Genomic DNA, 19,676 nt, shown 5'->3' with positions numbered 1-19,676 from the left:
ATGTTTTAGAACGTCTTTGATAAATGGCTGAGTTTAAAACGAGTAGATATAATTATAGGTCAATGTATATGAATCCCATGGTAACCCAAGTTAAAAAATCTGAAATAGATACACCAAACACAAAAACAAATTAACAGAAGCATATCACTAGAGAAAATCATCATTCAAATCACAAGGGAAGAAGGAAAAAGAAACAGAAATGAACAGAGAACAATAAAAGCAACTGGAAAATAAACTAATGATGATGAATACATCATTGTTGTTGTTGTAGTCACTAAGTTGGGTCCGACTCTTTGTGACACCATGGACTGTAGCTTACCAGGCTCCTCTGTCCATGGAATTTCTCAGGTAAGGGTACTAGAGTGGGTTGCCATTTCCTTCCCAATCCAGGGATTAAACCTGTATCTGCTTGGCAGGTGGACTCTTTTCCACTGAGCAACTTGGGAAGCCATTGATAATGATAAGTATATACCTACCAATAATTACTCTATATGTCAATGGACTAAATACTCTGATCAAAAGACACTGGATGGCTGATTGGATAAAATAACAAGACCCCAATATGCTGCCTATAAAAGACTCAATTCAGGACTAAAAATACATTCAGACTGAAAGTGAGAGGATGGAAGAATGACAATTCATGCAAATGGAAGGAAGAAAGAGCAGGGGTAGAAAAACTCATTTAAGTAAAAATAAACTAATACAAAGGCTAAGACAAAGGCATAAGACAAAGAAGGGCTTTATATAATGATAAAGGGATCAAGACAAGAAGAGAATATTACATTTGTTAATATATTTTTACCCCTACAAGAGCACCTAAATATTATAAACAATACTAACTGATAGAAGAGAAGAAGCTAACAATAATACTAACACTATAATAGTAGGGGACTTAAAAAGCAGACTGACATCAATGGACAAATCATCCCGACAAAAATAAATAATGCAACAGTGTTTATAAATAACACAAGAGACCAGTTGGGCTTAAACTTACAAACAGCAAAATACACATTCTTTTCAAGTGCACATGCATCATTCTCCAGGATAGATCACATGCTAGGCCACAAAAAGCTTTCAACAAATATAAGGGAATAGAAATTATATTAAATATTTTTTCTATCCAAAATAGCATGAAACTAGCTTCCCTAGTGACTCAGGCAGTAATGCGTCTGCCTGCAATGTGGGAGACCTGGGTTCAATCTCTGGCTTTGGAAGATATCCAGGAGAAGGAAATGGCAACAAACTCCAATATTCTTCCCTAGAAAATTCCATGGACGGAGGAGACTGGTGGACTATCGTCTGTGGGCTTGCAAAGAGCTGGACACAACTGAGTAACTAACACCCAGTGTGAAGCTAAAAGTCAATTAAAAAAACAAAGTGGGAGAAGAAAACACATGAGGAAATTGGAAAATACACTATTAAAAAACCAACAGGCCAATGACATAATCGAAGAGGAAATCAGAAAATACCTCAATAAAATGAAACACATACTTTGAAATCTGCCGTATGCAGCAAAAGCAGTTCTAAGAAGGAAGTTTATAGCAACACAGTCCTTCCTCAAGAAATAAGAAAAATCTCAAACTACGTAAATGAGCATCTAAAGGAATCAGAAAATGAAGAAGAAATAAAGTCCAAAGTCTGCACAACAAAGGAAACAAGAACAATCAGAATAGGATAGAGATTTAAAAAATAGAAAAAGATCAATGAAACCAAGAGTTGGTTTTTGATAAACACTTACCTGGATTCACAAAGAAGAAAATAGAGAGGACCCAAACAAACTAAATAAGTAATGAAAAAGGAGGAATAAAAATCAATACCACAGAGATTTAAAAATCCTAAGAATATATGAATAAATGCTTACAAGTTGGACAACCTAGAAGAAATGGATGAATATCTAGAAAAATACAACCGGTCAAGACTGAATCAAGAGAAATACATAATATGATTAAAAACATCACTAGCAGTAAAATTATGTTTGTAATAAAAAAAAACCTCCCAGTATATGTATGTATATATATATTATTCAAAAAATGGGGTATGTCATAAAAAAGAATAAAGTAATGCCATTTGCAGCAACATGGATGGACCTAGAGATTATCATACAAAGTGAATTGTCAGAAAGAGAAAAATCATATAATTACTTATATGCGTAATCCAAAAAATGAGAGAAATAAACTTATTTACAAAACAGAAATAGACTCATAGAAGTAGGAAAGAAAAAAATGAACATTTGCCAAAGAGGAAAGCAAGTGGTGGAGGAAGCATAAATTAGGAGTTCGGGATCAACAGATATACACTACTTTATAAGAAATAAATAACAAGGACCTACTATATAGCATAGGTAACTATATTCAACATCTTGTCATAACTTATACTGGAAAATTATCTGAAAATATATTGAACATATCTGAAAACTGAATCATTTTGTTGTACACCTGAAACTAATGTAACACTGTAATAATACTATACTTTGATTAAAAAGAAGAAGAAGAAAAAAAAAAAAAAAGTGAGAAAACCTCCCAGCAAACAGAAGTCCAGGACCAAGTGGCTTTACAGGGAAATTCTATCAAACATATAAAGAACTAATACCAATCCTTCTCAATCTTTTCCAAAAACCTGAAGAATAGGGAACACTTTCAAGTTCATCCCATGAGGCCACCATTACCCTGATAACAAAACCAGACAAAGACAACAACAAGAAAAAATAGGAAAAAAGAAAAAGAAAACTACAGGTCAATATCTTTAATGAATATAGATGTAAAAATACTCAACAAAATATAAGCAGAATGAACAGACAACACATAAAAAGAATCATATGCTATGCCCAAGTCAGTTTATTCCAGGGTCATGAAGATGGTTCAATATTTTTAAGTAAATCAACGTGTAATATACCATATTTACAACAGGAAGAATAATATTGACATGACCATCTCAATACATGGACAAAAAGTATTTAACCAAATTCAGCATTCATTCATGGCAAAAATTCTCATCAAAGTGAGTACAGAGGGGACATACTACAACATAATTAAGGCCATTTATGTCAAAGTTACAGCTAACATCATGCTCAACTGTTGAGAAGCTGAAAGTCTTTCCTTTAAATTCAGGAATAAGATAAGAATGCCCAGGCTAATCACTTTAAGATAGTATTGGAAGTCTTAGCCACAGAAATCAGACAAGAAAAAGAAATAAAAGGCATCCAAATTGGAAGAGAAGTAAAACAATCAATATTTGATGATGGGATGATTTTATAAAGAAAATATAAAGTCTTGATCGCAAAACTATTAGAATTAATGAATGAATTCAGCAAAGTTTAATGATGCTAGAGGAATACACCTAAAATCCAACATTCAAAAAACCAAGATCATGGCATCCAGTCCCATCACTTCAAGGCACAGATGGAGAAACAATAGAAACAGTGACAGAATTTATTTTCTTGGGCTCCAAAATCAGATGCAGATGGTGACTACAGCCATGAAATTAAAAGATATTTGCTCCTTGGGAAAAAAGCTATGACAAACCTAGACAGCATACTAAAAACCAGAGACATCACTTTGCCAACAAAGGTACATCTAGTCAAAGCTATGGTTTATCCAGTAGTGAGGTACGGATGTGAGAGTTGGACCCTAAAGAAAGCTGAGAGCCAAAGAATTGATGCTTCTGAACTTTGGTATTGGAGAAGACTCCTGAGGGTCTCTTGGACTGCAAGGAGATCTAACCAGTCAATCCTAAAGGAAATCAGTCCTGAATATTCATTGGAAGGACTGATGCTGAAGCTGAAACTCCAATACCTTAGCCACCTGATACAAAGAACTGACTCATTCATTGGAAAAGACCCTGATTCTGGGAAAGGTTGAAGGTGGGAGGAAAAAGGGACGATGGAGCATGAGATGGTTGGATGGCATCACTAACTCACTGGACATGAGTTAGGGCAAGCCCTGGGAGTTGGTGATGGACAGGCAAGCCTGGTGTGCTGCAGTCCATGGGGTCACAAAGAGTCGGATATGACTGAACTGAACTGAACTTAAAGGGATACACCCCCAAATATGTTACTTTTTGAGACTCTAATAATGAAATATGAGAGTGAAAAAAACAACCAAAAAAACATCCAGTTTAAAAGTTTATCAATACCAAAGAATAAACTTAGGCTAGGAGGTGAAATACTTAATACACTGAAAACTATAAGACACTGATAAAGGAGATGAAGATGATGCAAAGAAATGGGAAGATATCCTGTGCTATTGGACTGTAAGAATTAACATTTTAAAATGGCCATACTACTTAAAACATTATGCAGGTTTAAAGGATTCCTTATCAAAACACCCATGACATTTTTCACAGAACTAGAAAAAGTAATTCTAATATTGATATAAAACCACAAAAGATCCTGAACTGTCAAAAGAATCTTGAAAGAATAAAGCTGGAGGTATCATCCTTCCAGACTTCAGACTATACTGCAAAGCTTGGTAATCAAAATATACTGGCACAGAAACAGATACATGAACCAATGGAACAGAATAGAGAGCCCAGAAATAAACCGACATACTTATTGCCAATTAATGTATGACAAAGGCAAGAATATACAATGAAGAATAGACAGTCCCTTCAGTAAGCAGTGTGTGTGTGTGTGTGTGTGTGTGGTGTGTATGGAATTTTATATACAGATAAGCAACATGGATATATTGTATAACACAGGGGATTATATACATTATCCTGTAATAACTTTTAACGGAGTATAATCTGTAAAAATACTGAGTCACCATGGTGTATACCTAAAATTAATATAATTTTCTAAATTAAAAATTTAAAATAAATCATTATAACATTTCACTTATATTGTTATATACATTTTTGTTATAGTCTTCTAAAATTTTCTTCTACTGGATATAGTCATAAATCACAAAATATATCCATGTATAGTTAAACTAAATATATATAAATATAATATTTTAGATGAAATCCAATGGCTGTTAAGAATTAGACTACATTAACATATGCAATTTTATTATGTGCCTGGCACACAGTAAACAATTTCTAGACATCATCCATTATTATTGACTAAAAGTGCATCATTATATTGAGGTGGAATTATTAAATAGTCCATCATTATTGAAAGTTTATGTTTTTTTCCTACTTTTGTTCTTATAAAAAGTCCTGTAATGAGCATATTTGTATTTGTATTTTTTCTATTTGTATTAATAGATTTTCCCTTAGGGATTTCTATTAATAGATTTTTCCCTTAGGAAATTAATAGATTTTCCCTTAGGATATTAATAGATTTCCCTTAGGAAATTAATAGATCTTTCCTTAGGAAAAAGTTCTAGAACTGAATTTGATTGGTCAAATGTCTTTTTCAGACTGTGATAACTATTATTAACTTATTTCACAGAAAAGATCCAATGAAAAGACAAAAATCTTTTGAATACCTTAGATAAGGCTTACAAACCCCTATACCTGTATCATTAGGATCAAGAGGTGACAGTGAAAACAATACAGTGGAGATGATGAGGCTCTTAAGTTCTCATAATTGTCTTTGAAAATCCTTTACTTTACCCTTAAATTACAGTAAACAGTATTTGTATGTCTTTTTGAAGATTGACAGACCATATTCTTCCATTCAAGAATTCCATGTTGTATTCAAGTTTTTTCTCTCTATCACTGAACAGACTACTGTGTCCTTAACTAGGCCCCCAGCAAAGTAGCAGATTTATCTTTAGGTATATTTTATATGAAGCATACCTATCTTTAAGAATTTATACTCAACTCAGCATATTCATGTTACAAAACATACTGGGAATTGAGACATCATGATAAAATAGTAAATTGTACTTCCCCATTTTACTGGTAAATCTGGAGCATATGTTTATGGACTGGTACCCCAGTCACCCACACAATTTATATCTCCTGGAGTATTCTCTTCTAGCATGAATAAGTTAAATTTATAAATGATGTAACTTTGCTGCATAGGCGAGTTAACACATTATTCATCTTTGTATATAAAGTGAAAGATGGCAGGAAAAGGAAGATGATAAGGAAGATAAAAGAAATGAGTGGGGAAAAAAGTGTGTATACACATGAGAGAGAACTATTTTAAAACTTGAAATGTGTCCTTTTCTCCTTCAGATGGGCAGTATTATTTCAATGCTCTGTTCATCTTGCTTGTAATGAATTAAACAGTGGTACATCCCTGCTACACACCACAGACGATCTCATGTTGTTTTTAAGATCTGCTGCTGCTGCTAAGTCGCTTCAGTCATGTCCGACTCTGTGCAACCCCATAGACGGCAGCCCACCAGGCTCCCTTGTCCCTGGGATTCTCCAGGCAAGAACACTGGAGTGGGTTGCCATTTCCTTCTCCAATGCATGAAAGTGAAAAGTGAAAGTGAAGTCGCTCAGTCATGTTTGACTCTTAGCGACCCCATGCACTGCAGCCTACCAGGCTCCTCCACCCATGGGATTTTCCAGGATGTACTTAAATTAAAATCACAAATAAGAGCAATTTTTTTTCTTATCAAAATGAACCTTAGAAGAAGATGTGACTAAAGAAGTCTTAGCATTTCAGAGGCAGATGTTAGCATTTTTTGCTTTGCCTTGTAATTCATGTATCCCATAGAGTCATCTTCATTTACCTTATAGGCTAATTTATAAGAGAAATTTCAAGACCTAGTCTTTTATAGGGTAATAGAAAGAATAGGATATAGTGGGGTTTGTATAATTTTACAATTACATAATTGATATAATTTTAGTTATCTCCTGTGAATGAGATGACTGGCACAGCAATTCCATGTTCAAACTTAAAGGAAATAAGCAATTGGACAATGAATTCCTTTAAGAATTCAATGTTTTATTCTGCATGTTTTCCCCTATTGAGCTGCACTGACCACATTCTGGGAAACATTTATTCATAAAAAGCTCATTTCCTTTCTTCAAGGCGATGGAAAGTTAAATTACTGTGCTTAGGAGACAAGTAATAAGGGGAAGAGACAAAATTAAAAGGCCATAGGAATCCAGTAATTAACTTAATTTGAATCCAATTAGCCAATATAGATGGAAAAATAAGGCTAAAAATCTAAATTGATGTGATAGGTCTAGGCTCAATTACAGAAAGTCTGAATAATATTCTGAACTTAAATATGACATTCATCCCATTAATTTAGGTATAGGACTTAATTGGAATACAAAAAGTGTTTCAGAAGTAGGCACTAATCTATGTGATCAGTCCTTTAATCAAAATACTCTATTAGATACATTAGCTATTTTGGGCAAATTTTTTCCAAAAGTCACAAAAATACTGAAGACACACCAGTAAAATTTATCATGTATATCAGTAATTTTTAAAATTTAATATATGAATATATAGTTAAATAAGGTTATTTAACATATCCATCACCTTAAATGGTTACAGTTTTGTGTGTGTGTGGTGAGAAATTTCAAGACCTATTCTCTTAGCAATTTTCAGTATGGTTAACTATGGTCACCTGTTGTACATTACATCCCCAGAACATACATAAAACTGGAAGTTTGCCATCTTTAACCACTTTCACCATTCCCACACCTTTCACCTCTGGTAACCATCAATCTGCTCTCTGTTTCTATGAGATTTTCTTTTAGATTCCATATATATGTGAGATCATGTAGTATTTGTCTTTCTCTGTCTGATTTATTTCACTTAGCATAATGCCTTCAAAGTTCAGCCACACTGTTGCAAATGACAGGACTTCTATTTTAAGGCTGAACAACATCCTACTGTATATGTGTGTGTAAATACATGTATATATACACACATACACACATATATATGTAATTTTCTTGAACCATCTCATCTGTTTACTAACATGTAGGTTGTTCCATGTCTTGGCTATTGCAAATAATGCTGGAATGAATATGAGAGTGTGTCTCTTGTTGATATTTCATTTCCCTTGGAAATACAGTTCAAAGTGAAATCGCTAGATTATATGCTGGCTCTATTTTTAATTTCTTGAGGTAATGCCATACTGTTTTCCACAGTGGCTGTACAAACTTACATTCCCATCAACATTGTACAAGGGTTCCCTTTTTTTCCACATCCTTGCCAACTATTGTTACCTCTTGTGTTTTTAATAATAGCCATCCTAACAATGTAATGTGATATCTCATGGTGGTTTTGATTTGGATTCCCTTGATGACAAGTGATATTGAGTGTCTTTTCATGTACCTGTAGGCCATTTGCATATCTCCTTTGGAAAATGTCTATCCAACTCCTCTGTCTACTTTTTAATTAGATTATTATTACTGTATTTTTGCTATTGAGTTGTATGAGTTCCTTACACATTTTGGATATTCATGCCTTATCAGATGCAGAATTTGCAAATATTTTCTTCTCCTATTCCACAGATTGCCTTTTCATTTTGAGGGTCATTTTTTTTTTTACTTTGCAGAAGGCTTTCAATTTTATGTAATCACTCTTGTTTATTTTGCTTTTGTTGCTTGTGCTTTTAGGTCACATCCATAAAATTATTGCCAACACCAATGTCAAGAGACTTTTTCTCATGTTTTAGTCTAGGATTTTTATGGTTTCAGGTCTTACATTTAAGTTTTTAACACACTTTGAGCTAATTTGAGTGGTGTAAGTTAGGCATCCTTTCATTATTTGGCATATAAATACCAAGTTTTTCCAGCAGTGTGTATTGAAGAGATTATCTCTTCTTCAGTAAGTATTCCTGGTTCCCTTGTGGAGAATTAGTTTATTGTATTTGTATGGGTTTTTTCCTGGAATCTCTACACTGCTCCATTGTGCTAGGCATTTTGTTTTTCTGCCAGTACCACACTGTTTTGATTACTACAGCTTGCAATATAATTTGAGATCAGGAAGTGTGATGCCTTCAGCTTTGTTGTTTTTTCTCAAGTTTGCTTTGACTATTCAGGGTTATTTGTTGTTCCATACAAATTTTATGGTTATCTAATTATGCAAAAAATTGCCACTGGAATTTTGATAGGGAATAAATTGAGTCCTTAAAGGCCTATGAGTAGGATGAATATTTTAATAATATTAATTCTTCCAATTCATGAACACAGGCTCTTTCTATTTATGTCTTTTCAATATCTTTCACCTGTATCTTAAAGAGTTTTCAGTATACTCAGAGAATTCAGTATTTCTTTCACCTCGCTGATTAAATTTATTTCTAAATATTTAATTCTTTTTGATGCTATTGTAAATAGAAATGTTTTCTTTCTTTCCTACTTTATTTTTCAGAGAATAAATTGCTAGTGTATAGAAATACAACTGATTTTTGTATGTTTACTCTGTGTTCTGCAATTTTATTGAATTTATCTATAGTTCTAGCACTTCTGTTGGACTTTTTGAGTTTTTTACAATACATTTAATGTTATGTCATCTGCAAACAGAAATAGTTTTCGTTTTTCCTTTTCAATTTGAATAGCTTTTATTTCTTTTTCTTGCCTGATTGTGCTGGCTAAGATTTCCAGTAATGTCAAATAAGAGTGATGAAAATGGACATATTTGTCTTGTCCTTGATCTTAGAGGAAAGCTTTCATCCTCTTACCACTGAATATTTTGTTAGCTGTGGGCTTGTCATATATGGCCTATATTATTTTGGAGTACATTCCTTGTACATCTTCTTCTTGCAAGTTTTTTTTTTTTTTTTTATCATCAATGTTGAATTTTGTCAAGATTTTTTTTGCATCTATTGAGGTATCAGTGATTCTTAAGTGGTGGGGTTAGTGAGGATAGTAAAAACTGGGTGTGATTTTAGCCTCCTAATATTTCTTCACTACACTTTTGGAAAATACCATTCTTAGTCTTGATGTTTTTAGGGGAATGGTAGGCTCATACTTTTCCTAGGGACAGGGGAAAGGTATTCACAATGTGGTTCATGTGGGCATATGAAAAACCAAACTCATGAGCTCTAATATTCAATTTTGGCTTTTCATTGATGGAGGGATGAATCTTGGGGCTACAACAACCACCTTGTGACAATAAGGGAAGACCTTGTTGGAGAAAGGACACAGCAGAACCCAGAAATGGAGCCTTCATTGAAATTTGACTATCAAACTGAAACAAGTTCTATCTCAGATTGTTCAGTTATGAGAATCAATAAATTCCAATCTAAGTTTTCCATCACTCAAAACTATGGAGGTAGGAAAAACAGGTTAAACCCAATGCCTCTTATATTGTCAGAAGAAGTGAAGAAAAGCATTTCAAACTGGACCAGTATCTTTTGAAGTTTCGTATTTGGATTTACAAACAATAAATAAAATACTGCTGTCCACCAGATCTCCTGCTGCTAGATATTAGTTTGAAATTCAGATTCTGCCTTTGTTGAGGGTCCCTACAACCATTCTCAGTCTTGATGATGATTATGATGTATTACAGCAAAAAGATTCAAAGTAAAAATCAACAAGGGAAAAAGCCTATTACAGTGAAGCCTTTAGGAAACAGGTGCAAGCTTCCAAGAGTCTACCAGCTTAGTTACACATGACATGCTTAATTTCTTCAGTAAGGAATTGTCACAGCACCTGTGAAATGTCTACCCCAGGAATTTCATTAATGAAATCAGTGCCTATGGTATATAATGGGGGCTAGTCTTATAGGCCAGAGGATCCTAGAAGATCCAGTAAGAGAGTCCTCTCACTGATGGAGTAAATATAGCTCTGGATTTAAGGGCTGTGTCAGTTCTTCATTTACTCCCTGAATTGCAGCTATTTGTGCTTTTATATTTTCTGTATTTCCTTGGTTCTTTAAAAATGAATGATAGAAATAGTTATTTGCTTAAAAATGTTTTTGTAGCCTGTCTGAAGCAAAACAGATATTCAGTATAATACACACTGTTTATAAAAATGTTTTAGGCATATACACAGTGAGCCAATCTTGCCATTTTGAGAAAGTTTTAAATCACTATAGGAAATCGTTTATCATTCACGTTCCCAAACACCAGCCAGAGGCCAACCACAAAATCCAGTGTTCCTAAGGATAGTAGTCTTAGACCTGCTATGTTAACTCTTTCCTGAACACTTCTTTTTAAAAGTTATTTATTTCTTTGGCTGTGCTGAGTCTTTGTTGCTGCAAGTGCTTTCTCTAGTTGCAGCAAGTGGGGCCTTCTCTCTAGTTGTGGTGCAAGGGCTACTCACTGCGGTGGTTTCTTTTATCATGAGCACAGGCTCTAGGGAATGCGGGCTTCAGCAGTTGTGGCACACGGGCTCAGCAGCTGGAACTTGAGGGTTCTAGAGCACAGGGGTTAGTTGCTCCATGGCATGTTGAGTCTTCCTGAATCAGGGATGGAAGCTGTGTCTCCTGCAACGGGCAGGTGGACTCTTAACCACTGGACCATCAGGAAAGTCCCATGCTATCTTTCTTTTGGGATTCCTCAAGACTTTAAGTTGGAAAATCTCTCCTTTAATTACTGCTGTGGAGACTTATTCTTGTTTGCCAGACTGGACATTATAGGTATTGCAGAAGAATTCAAAGTCCTACCATTTGCCCTCTTCTGATAGAAGGAATGACCTCATTTCAAGCTCCTTTCTTTATAAGACCTGCTCTATGGCAGCCAAGTAAACCAGACTACAAACCACTGGGGTTCAGGGCAATGCTCTTTATTTTTGTATCCAGACTTCTTAATCCCTCATACTTCTTTAATACACATTTTTAGATGAATATCTATATCCCAAGATGTAAACCTGCCAAGCCCCTGACCTAAAGAACCCTGCATACTGCCTTTTTGTTGTGAAGTTGTCCTTTAAATGTATGTACACATGTTCATACATATAAAAGGCATGCACCTTCTGACATAGACTTGGGTATAGGCAAATTAACCAAGTGTCAGCAATAGAATGGCTGCTTCAGTTGCTGGAGCTAAAACTAGTTTACCACTTCAGCTAAGAAGTCATTAAATTAACTTGAAGAACACAAATATGCCTATAGAAAAGGACTTATGTTCATATGAACAATTTTAAAATGACAATTTTAAAATCAGAATAACTTGCTGGTCTCATCAGGCACAACAACTGAATTGGAAATATATTTTATTTTTCTACAATATTCTGAACAGTGTACTGAAGAAAAGTGGTGAGCATTTGGTGGCTAGGAAATCTACCTAGAAAATAAATGCCCTGCATTCAGTATTGCTGTCTTGCTGCTCTGGCTGCTCTCCACAGATCCCAGATGTAATATGCTCATAAGCAGCCTGTAATACTGTTCATCCAAGCTGCACAGTGTGCTGTGAGACTGGCAGCCTCCCTCTGTGGGAATCATGGCTGCAGATGACTAGCTGAAAATAAACTAAATTCCAGGCTGAATGTATCATCATGACTTTAATTAAGCTTATGGAAGAGTTGCTTCAATTTGTGGCATTTCTACCCCTTTCTTACTTAGAATACTATCTCTAGATAAATAAGGCATTTTGAATCAAAGTACAGTAAACACATAAGAGTGAATTTTCCCCAGTTTAAGTGTTACAAATGTTGCTGATTTTAGTTTAGAATGATATCTTTAAGACAGCTAATGTCTGTAAATATTAACATTCTAAAGTATACTGCAGAATTACAGATCTAACCTAAAGAGGAAAGTCCTGTTCCAAATTCAAACAAATGCTGATATGGGACAAGTCTTCTATTATACGAAAATACTCCCCCTAAAATTTCTGCACCTCCATGGTTAACCCATTCTATTATCTCTCACAGATGAGATCTTCACTGAAATTTTTTATCAAAATGTCTCTGGGTGTGGTGGTGAATAATAATTGTTGTTAGGTAAATTATATTTGACTTGACTTTAACATATTTATAATTTTACTTCTCAAGTAAAATAAAACAGCTGATTTAAAAGATTTTTATAACCAGAAAAATATCCAAAATCCTAAAAACACCTCAACTTTTCTGCTATAGACCAACCTGTTTGTGATAAAAACTCATGTTAGTTAGATAAGCTCTAATTCTTGCATATAAAGAACTGTGGTTTGCTTTCAATGGAGACCATTTTAGAAGGCACAGCTTCTTATCGGCTTTTATACCCCTAGCTCTCAGTCTCTGAAGGCAATAACTCCAATTCTCCTTTTTTATCTTAAGGAAAGAAATTGAGGCTGTGGGTAAATTATTACCTGAAACTCTATTTAAATAACAAAAGCAAGCTTGTTAACTAAATTTCTACAGGGGTAACTGTTAAATCCTACTATTTATGAGGATTAAATTTATATGTGCACACATGCATATTCATACATATTAGATATATAAATCGTTAGATAACTTTCCCCAGTGTTTTATCTAATCTGGAAGAAACAGTTAATTCCATCAATTTCTATGATTGTTAAACCTGTTTTTGTTCTACTTGGTCTCTGCTCTGTTCTATGTTGCTGGGCAACCGAGAGGATGAGGATGAAGTGGTAGAAGAGAAGATGTCAGTTGCATTATTCAGGCCAAATAAACATTAAATCAATTACTAAAATTTACATTAAAGTGAGAGCTACTTAAATACAGAGGGCTCATATGTCTTCTATGACTATGTTGAATTAAAAGTTGATAAAATAGAGATGATTGCATTAATGTTTCTTTCCCCTCTTTCCTTGAAGCATGAAGGTAGGTAAAATCATTGTGAGGGAAGACAAAGTAGGTAAGATAAAATTCATTTTGCAGTGTCTGTTAGGAAAAGAAAATGTATATTTACTTGGTTATTTTTATAAATAAAAAAATCAAGTGGTTTGCTTTTTGTCTCTTTGATTTCTTCCATTGTATATATTGAACTATGTATACGCAGAAACTAAGTAAATTATTAATAACACACAAGTCAAAGTAAATAAATAGAAGTCTTACAATATTTATATGCTATCGTACTGATGCTTAATATAGTTGTTGTTATTCCATTTTAGTAACCCTTTACAATTTTCTTCATAATTAACATAATGTATGAACCATATAAACAGGAAAGTCATTCTATTTTATTGGCTGTAACAAGTAGGGGTATGTATTTAGTCATTAAAATGTCTACATATTCATAAAAATTCATCAAGATATAAAATGAAAGAACATATTTGTATTACTTATAAACCTAGTGAAAAAATTTAAATTGACTATGCTGATTCCTTATTTAATTTTCTAAATTAAGAAACAAGTCATTTGTTCAATGAGTTTACAAGCCAATCCCTAGCTTACAAGATTTCAAAAATCTATTTGTGTGGCTCTTAGGATGAGTTTTCTCATAAAAGGAAGTTAGAGGCCCTCTCACAAAACCCTATTAAATCCATTATGTACCTGATATATAATACTGATAGAATATAGGACGAATCCATAATATAGGAGTGATATTTTAGGAGGAAGGTGTGTTTCATGATCTAGTTTTGAGTGCTAAAATTACCTATCTCCTACATGTTATCTTGGAAATATAATCTTACTACTCTTGTGTAGAAAACTCTCTGCTTATGAAACAGAAAGTTCTAAAGGTCCACTAGATTCTTATTCTGGGAGTACTTTCTCTTTTACATGTATTTGCCTACTTGATTATTTATCCACTGATTCTAACTCTACTTTAACTCAAGTGCTCTCTCTCCTTCCTAAGTAATAGAAAATGCAACTTTAGACTCTATACTCCTAATCTACCCATTCTCTTTCCCTGATCATTCTGCCTTTACAACCACACCTTCAAAAGTTCTGGTGTTTTGGAACCATGGTGAGAGCTACATGAGAACCACGAAAGAAGCAAGGGGGAACTTCAAAATTTATGAATCATAAGAAGGAGACTGTTGCTGCTAAGTCACTTCAGTCGTGTCCGACTCTGTGTGACCCCATAGATGGAAGCCCATGAGACTCCCCCATCCCTGGGATTCTCCAGGCAAGAACACTGGAGTGGGTTGCCATTTCCTTCTCCAATGCATGAAAGTGAAAAGTGAAGGTGAAGTCGTTTAGTCCTGTCTGACTCTTAGCAACCCCATGGACTGCAGCCTACCAGGCTCCTTCGTCCATGGGATTTTCCAGGCAAGAGTACCAGAGTGGGTTGCCCTTGCCTTCTCTGAAGAAGGAGACTGAGGGGTATCTTTTTTCTTACATTTCTTTTCTCAGTTTATTTCAACAACATTAAGGAAAACAGAATAAAGTTGCATGAAGGTGAAGGTGAAATAGATTCTAATAGTGAAACATGAAATGTTCTCTTGTTATTCCTACCCATTGTTGGATGCCCTAATAGTAAATCTCCCTTCTGCCCTCATCTCCCACAGACAACCAAAGACTTACGTCCTTGCTTTGGGATTATAGGTAAAGGGAGAACCATGTGGCTACATTCCTTTCCTCAAAACTCAAAGAGGAAGAGAAACGTAGATTTGACATAACGGACTGTGTTTATGGAGGAAAACAGAGAAATGGAGAAAGAAGAAAAGAGGGAGGGAAGAGAAAGAAAACCAGGGTGTTGCTGAGGAGAACAGGATGAAGGTTAAGGGGGAGATGCTAGGGATGTAAACATATTGGGATGGTGGTGCTAGGGGTGAGTTTTAGGAGAGTGAAGAGGTGTTTCCTTGACTTCATACATGCGTGTTAAGTCACTTCAGTCGTGTTCGACTCTTTGCAACTCCAAGGACTGAAACTCGCCAGGCTGCTCTGTCCATGTGATTCTCCAGGCAAGAATACTGGAGAGGGTTGCTATTTCCTTCTCCAAGGGATCTTCTCCACACAGGGAAGGAAGCCACATCTTTTCTGTCTGGCAGATGGGTTCTTTACCACTAGTGCCACCTGGAAAGCGCCACCTTCTTTGACTTCACTTTCATCCTAATATCTAGATAAGTACGTCTCCTTGGACCACAACTGCTGAGAGGCCTTGACTGCAGGGGTAAGGCAAAAAGCAAACAGGGTTTGCTATTGGGGAGGACCAGAAAAACAGACTTTGTATGTATGAAGAAGATGGAATGAAATTGTATGGGGCAATTCAGAACAGGTATGTAGCTGATAACAGGGCCTGAACAGTTATTTATAAGTAAAGAATACAGACAAGTCAGAGATGGATTATATTAAAATAAGACATGAAAATTAATAAGTATTAAGAGGTTTTCTTAAAATTATTATATTGAAAAGGGAGTAATTCATGAGGGTAGGACAAGTAATGATTACATCTACTGACATACATACATTTTCCATGTTTGGAAACCTCTAGGATAGAGATTAATAACAGGAAGAAAATTAATATTTTGACTACCCAATTTTCAAATAAAGATAAAAGGATTATAATAAGATTTTTCTATCAAACATTGCTGTGAGGTCTAAATGTATAATATTTCTCAATCTTTATAAGTCATTTCTTCTTATTTCTAAACTCTACTTTAAATATGCTTTTCTTTTCTGAAATTAGCTTTACAGAATGAGAGGAATGGCATTTACAATAGGACTGACAAATTTACCCAATAACAAAATACAAACAGCTTGTATCTGTCAATAATGTGGCAAAGAAAAATTTGCCAAACAATTTTTTTCCATTTGGTGCTCTTTGTTTTGCCTACCATGAATATTTCAAAAGAATGTTTAACTTTCAATTTATTGCTATAATATTGCTGAATACTCATTACATATATACAAGCCTGATATAATATGTCCAAAGCTACACACAAAAAAAATTAATGTTGACTATGAATAAATTTATTTCATGTTTTTTTCTTTCTGAATTCAGGTTGTTCAAATGGTGCTAATAAAAATCTTTATCAAATTTCATTTAAATTTAAATAAGAAAATGTAGGTAATTTGTATGGTGTGGGTAATCAATGAAGACCAGTTCTCATTTATTTCAGATATTTTTTTATGTTAATTAACATAGAGAATGTCTCCCTAGACACATAGGGAATCCATAAATCTTTAGCTGTCTCCATCATTCATTGCCACAACTCCAAGTTACAGTAAAAAATAAATCACTGGAGTGGGTAGCCTATCCCTTCTCCAGCAGATTTTCCCAACCAAGGAATCAAACCTGGGTCTCCTGCATTGCAGGTGGATTCTCTACCAACTAAGCTATGAGGGAAGCCCATGGATATTTGTAATAAAAAGCAAATTAAAAGGAGCTCTGGCATTTTACTACACATACACAAAATGAGAGAGTAGGGGAAGAGCTCTGGCCTACTATTCTGTCTGGGGTGATTAGGAGACAACAATTTCCCCTCTTCTAAGAATGGTCCTTAGATCCACGAAAGTTAAATGGCTTTCTCAAGAGCTCTTAGAAAAAGGAAAAACTAGACCCGCCTCCCTGTGTGGTACTGTCTACTGTGTCACATAAAAATACATTTCCTTCTTGAATAATTAATGCACAAACACATTAGCAATTCTGGAAACTGATATTTATTACATGGGTAATTCAATTTTAATAATTGCTATATTTAAATAAATATATCTATATTCAGGGTCTTCCCTGGTGGCTCAGTGTAAAGAATCTGCCTGCAATGCAGGAGACTCAGGTTCAATCCCTGGGTTGGGAAGATCCCCTGGAGAAGGAAATGGCAATCCCCTCAAGTATTCTTGTCTGGCGAATCCCATGGGCAGAGGCGCCTGGTGGGCTACAGTCCATGGGGTCGCACAGAGTTGGACACGGCTGAGCGACTAAGCAGCAGTTGCATCTATATTTTAAAAATTTAACCATTTCTTTGAGGTGAATAGAAAGTATGTATTTATGCTCTAACCACCCATATAGCATAGTTAATACCTGAAGAAATGTCAAGTGATTTTTTTAAAAGGATATAACCATTGTCAAGACACCAATGTGTTATAGGTGATATTTTTTTAAGTCTGAGATACTCCTTTCAGATATAATTACTGACTGACATTAATACAAAAATACATTTGGAATATTAATACTAACAGCTTGCCTCCTGTAAGATGGATACTCTCTTTTGTTCTTTTGCACTCCATCTGTTACAGCGGAGGAAATCAATAACCTTGGGAACCCAAAGAACACGTCTAGCAGCTGCAGGGCTCAAAACTTTTGTTTAACAAATTGTCATTCTCTAAGACTTCCTGACCTAAAAAATAGTACTACAGCCTGGTGGGGCTGTGGGTGTATGAGCATGGTTGGGTATGAGTGGTTTGATTAGCAGGTTTGGCTAAAGAAAAACCACATGTCCAATCTTATTCATTTTAATACAAATCTGTATTTCATTGATCTTTCACGTATTTAAGGGAACAATATTCTCTATCATGTGTTCTTACTAGATACTCAGAGCACATGGCAGGCTGAATATGTTCAAACTTTGGCCTTGGAAAAAATATGATTAAATTTAGCATAAAACAACAATAGAATTTGGATTTTTATTAGTCTGCTTTTTATTTACTGACCTGTCTTAAGAACATCACTGTTGTACTGATTCTTTCATTTACTGACACTATTTTAAAGATACCTATTTTGCTGCTTGGTCATTTAATATAAATATCTCTTTAGATATATAACCTGTTTTGTTGTTGTTTTAAGATCTTGTTACCTCAACATCTGTTGCTTCCCTTGTGATAATTAGGTTTAATAGAAATTAGGGAATAAAAGGAAAAAAGAACAAGAGGACTTATTAAATAGGGCATTTAATACAGCCCTTACTCTTTCTTGGCATTTTTTTCAGCCTCCAATTTATATTATGTTTCAATGTAAGAACAGCACCCCAAATTCACAGTCTCCCCCTTCCCTTTTTCCCCCCCTGTTACTACTAGATAAATTTCATTTCCACTGCCTTCTGCAGTGTTGGCTCCCTTCCTTGAGATAGGGTCTGAGAAGCTTCTGAGTACCAAGGAAATTACTGAGTTGTAAACTAAGACAAAATCTAATATCAAAGTCCTTTACCTGGAAATTTAAAAGAGTCAAGGACAGTGGGGGATGTATCCAAAAATCAGGACTATATAGACAGGAGTAGGGAATGATGTAGCATCAAAGGTATGCAAGACACACTGCCAGGCAGGATAATGGAAGATTGGCAATATTGCTGCTCTTTAAGAGTGCTTCCTGCATACAGGGTTCTCAGGAGGCAGGTAAGGTGGTCTGGTATTCCCATCTCTTTAAGAATTTTCCACAATTTGTTGTGATCCACACAGTCAAAGGCTTTAGTGTAATCAATGAAGAAGCAGATGTGTTTCTGGAATTCTCTTGCTTTTTCTGTGATCCAACAGATGTTGGCAATTTGACCTCTGGTTCCTTTACCTTTTTAAAATCCAGCTTCTGTATCTGGAATTTCTCAGTTCACATACTGTTGAAGCCTAGCTTGGACAATTTTGAGCATTACTTTGTTAGCATGTGAAATGAATCCAAGTGTATGACAGTTTGAACATTCTTTGACATTGCCTTTCTTTGCGATTGGAATGAAAACTTTTCCAGTCCTTTGGCCACTGTTGAGTATCCAAATTTGCTGGCATATTGAGTGCAGCCCTTTAATAGCATCATCTTTTTGGATCTGAAATAGTAATACTAAGAAAAAGTGATAAGAAATTCTACCAGGACTACCAATTCTGGACAAGATGAACTACCATAGGCTTGAGAGAGTTAATTCTTAGATAGGTTGATAAGGTGTCCAGGGCCCCCAAGGAGGAGAAAGGGGTCTAGGACCCTCAAGGACAAGAAAAGGACAAGCTTTTTTTTCTACATTCCTTTGTTTCAGTCGAATAAGATTTTTTTTTTTTAACTCTGAGTTGTTATGACAACAATCTTTAAGACTAACTTTCTTTAAGCCCAGAGCTAATGGATTACACAA

At 34.9% G+C, this 19,676-nt stretch overlaps 1 protein-coding gene across 2 annotated transcripts in view; it reads right to left on the bottom strand.

Annotated features, from left to right (window-relative positions):
• SLC2A13 (solute carrier family 2 member 13) overlaps positions 1 to 19,676 on the bottom strand; it is a 527,099-nt gene that overhangs the window by 215,786 nt on the left and 291,637 nt on the right. Inside the window, exon 5 of one of the 2 annotated variants that reach the window (XM_086399922.1) lies at positions 11,163 to 11,290. The exons of the other annotated variant lie outside the window; for it this stretch is intronic. Within the exon in view, the coding sequence (XP_086256048.1) occupies positions 11,269 to 11,290 (22 nt within the window). The 3' untranslated portion in view covers positions 11,163 to 11,268. Of the gene's footprint in view, positions 1 to 11,162; positions 11,291 to 19,676 lie in introns of those variants that run through there. 2 annotated transcript variants of the gene reach the window in all.

Source organism: Bos grunniens, chromosome 5, assembly GCF_055505025.1.
Source record: "Bos grunniens cultivar Pamir isolate PY7600 chromosome 5, Bosgru_T2T1.0, whole genome shotgun sequence".
NCBI lineage: Eukaryota > Metazoa > Chordata > Mammalia > Artiodactyla > Bovidae > Bos > Bos grunniens.
The sequence above is the reverse complement of the archived record's forward strand: the minus strand, read 5'-3'. Positions and strand labels throughout refer to the sequence as shown.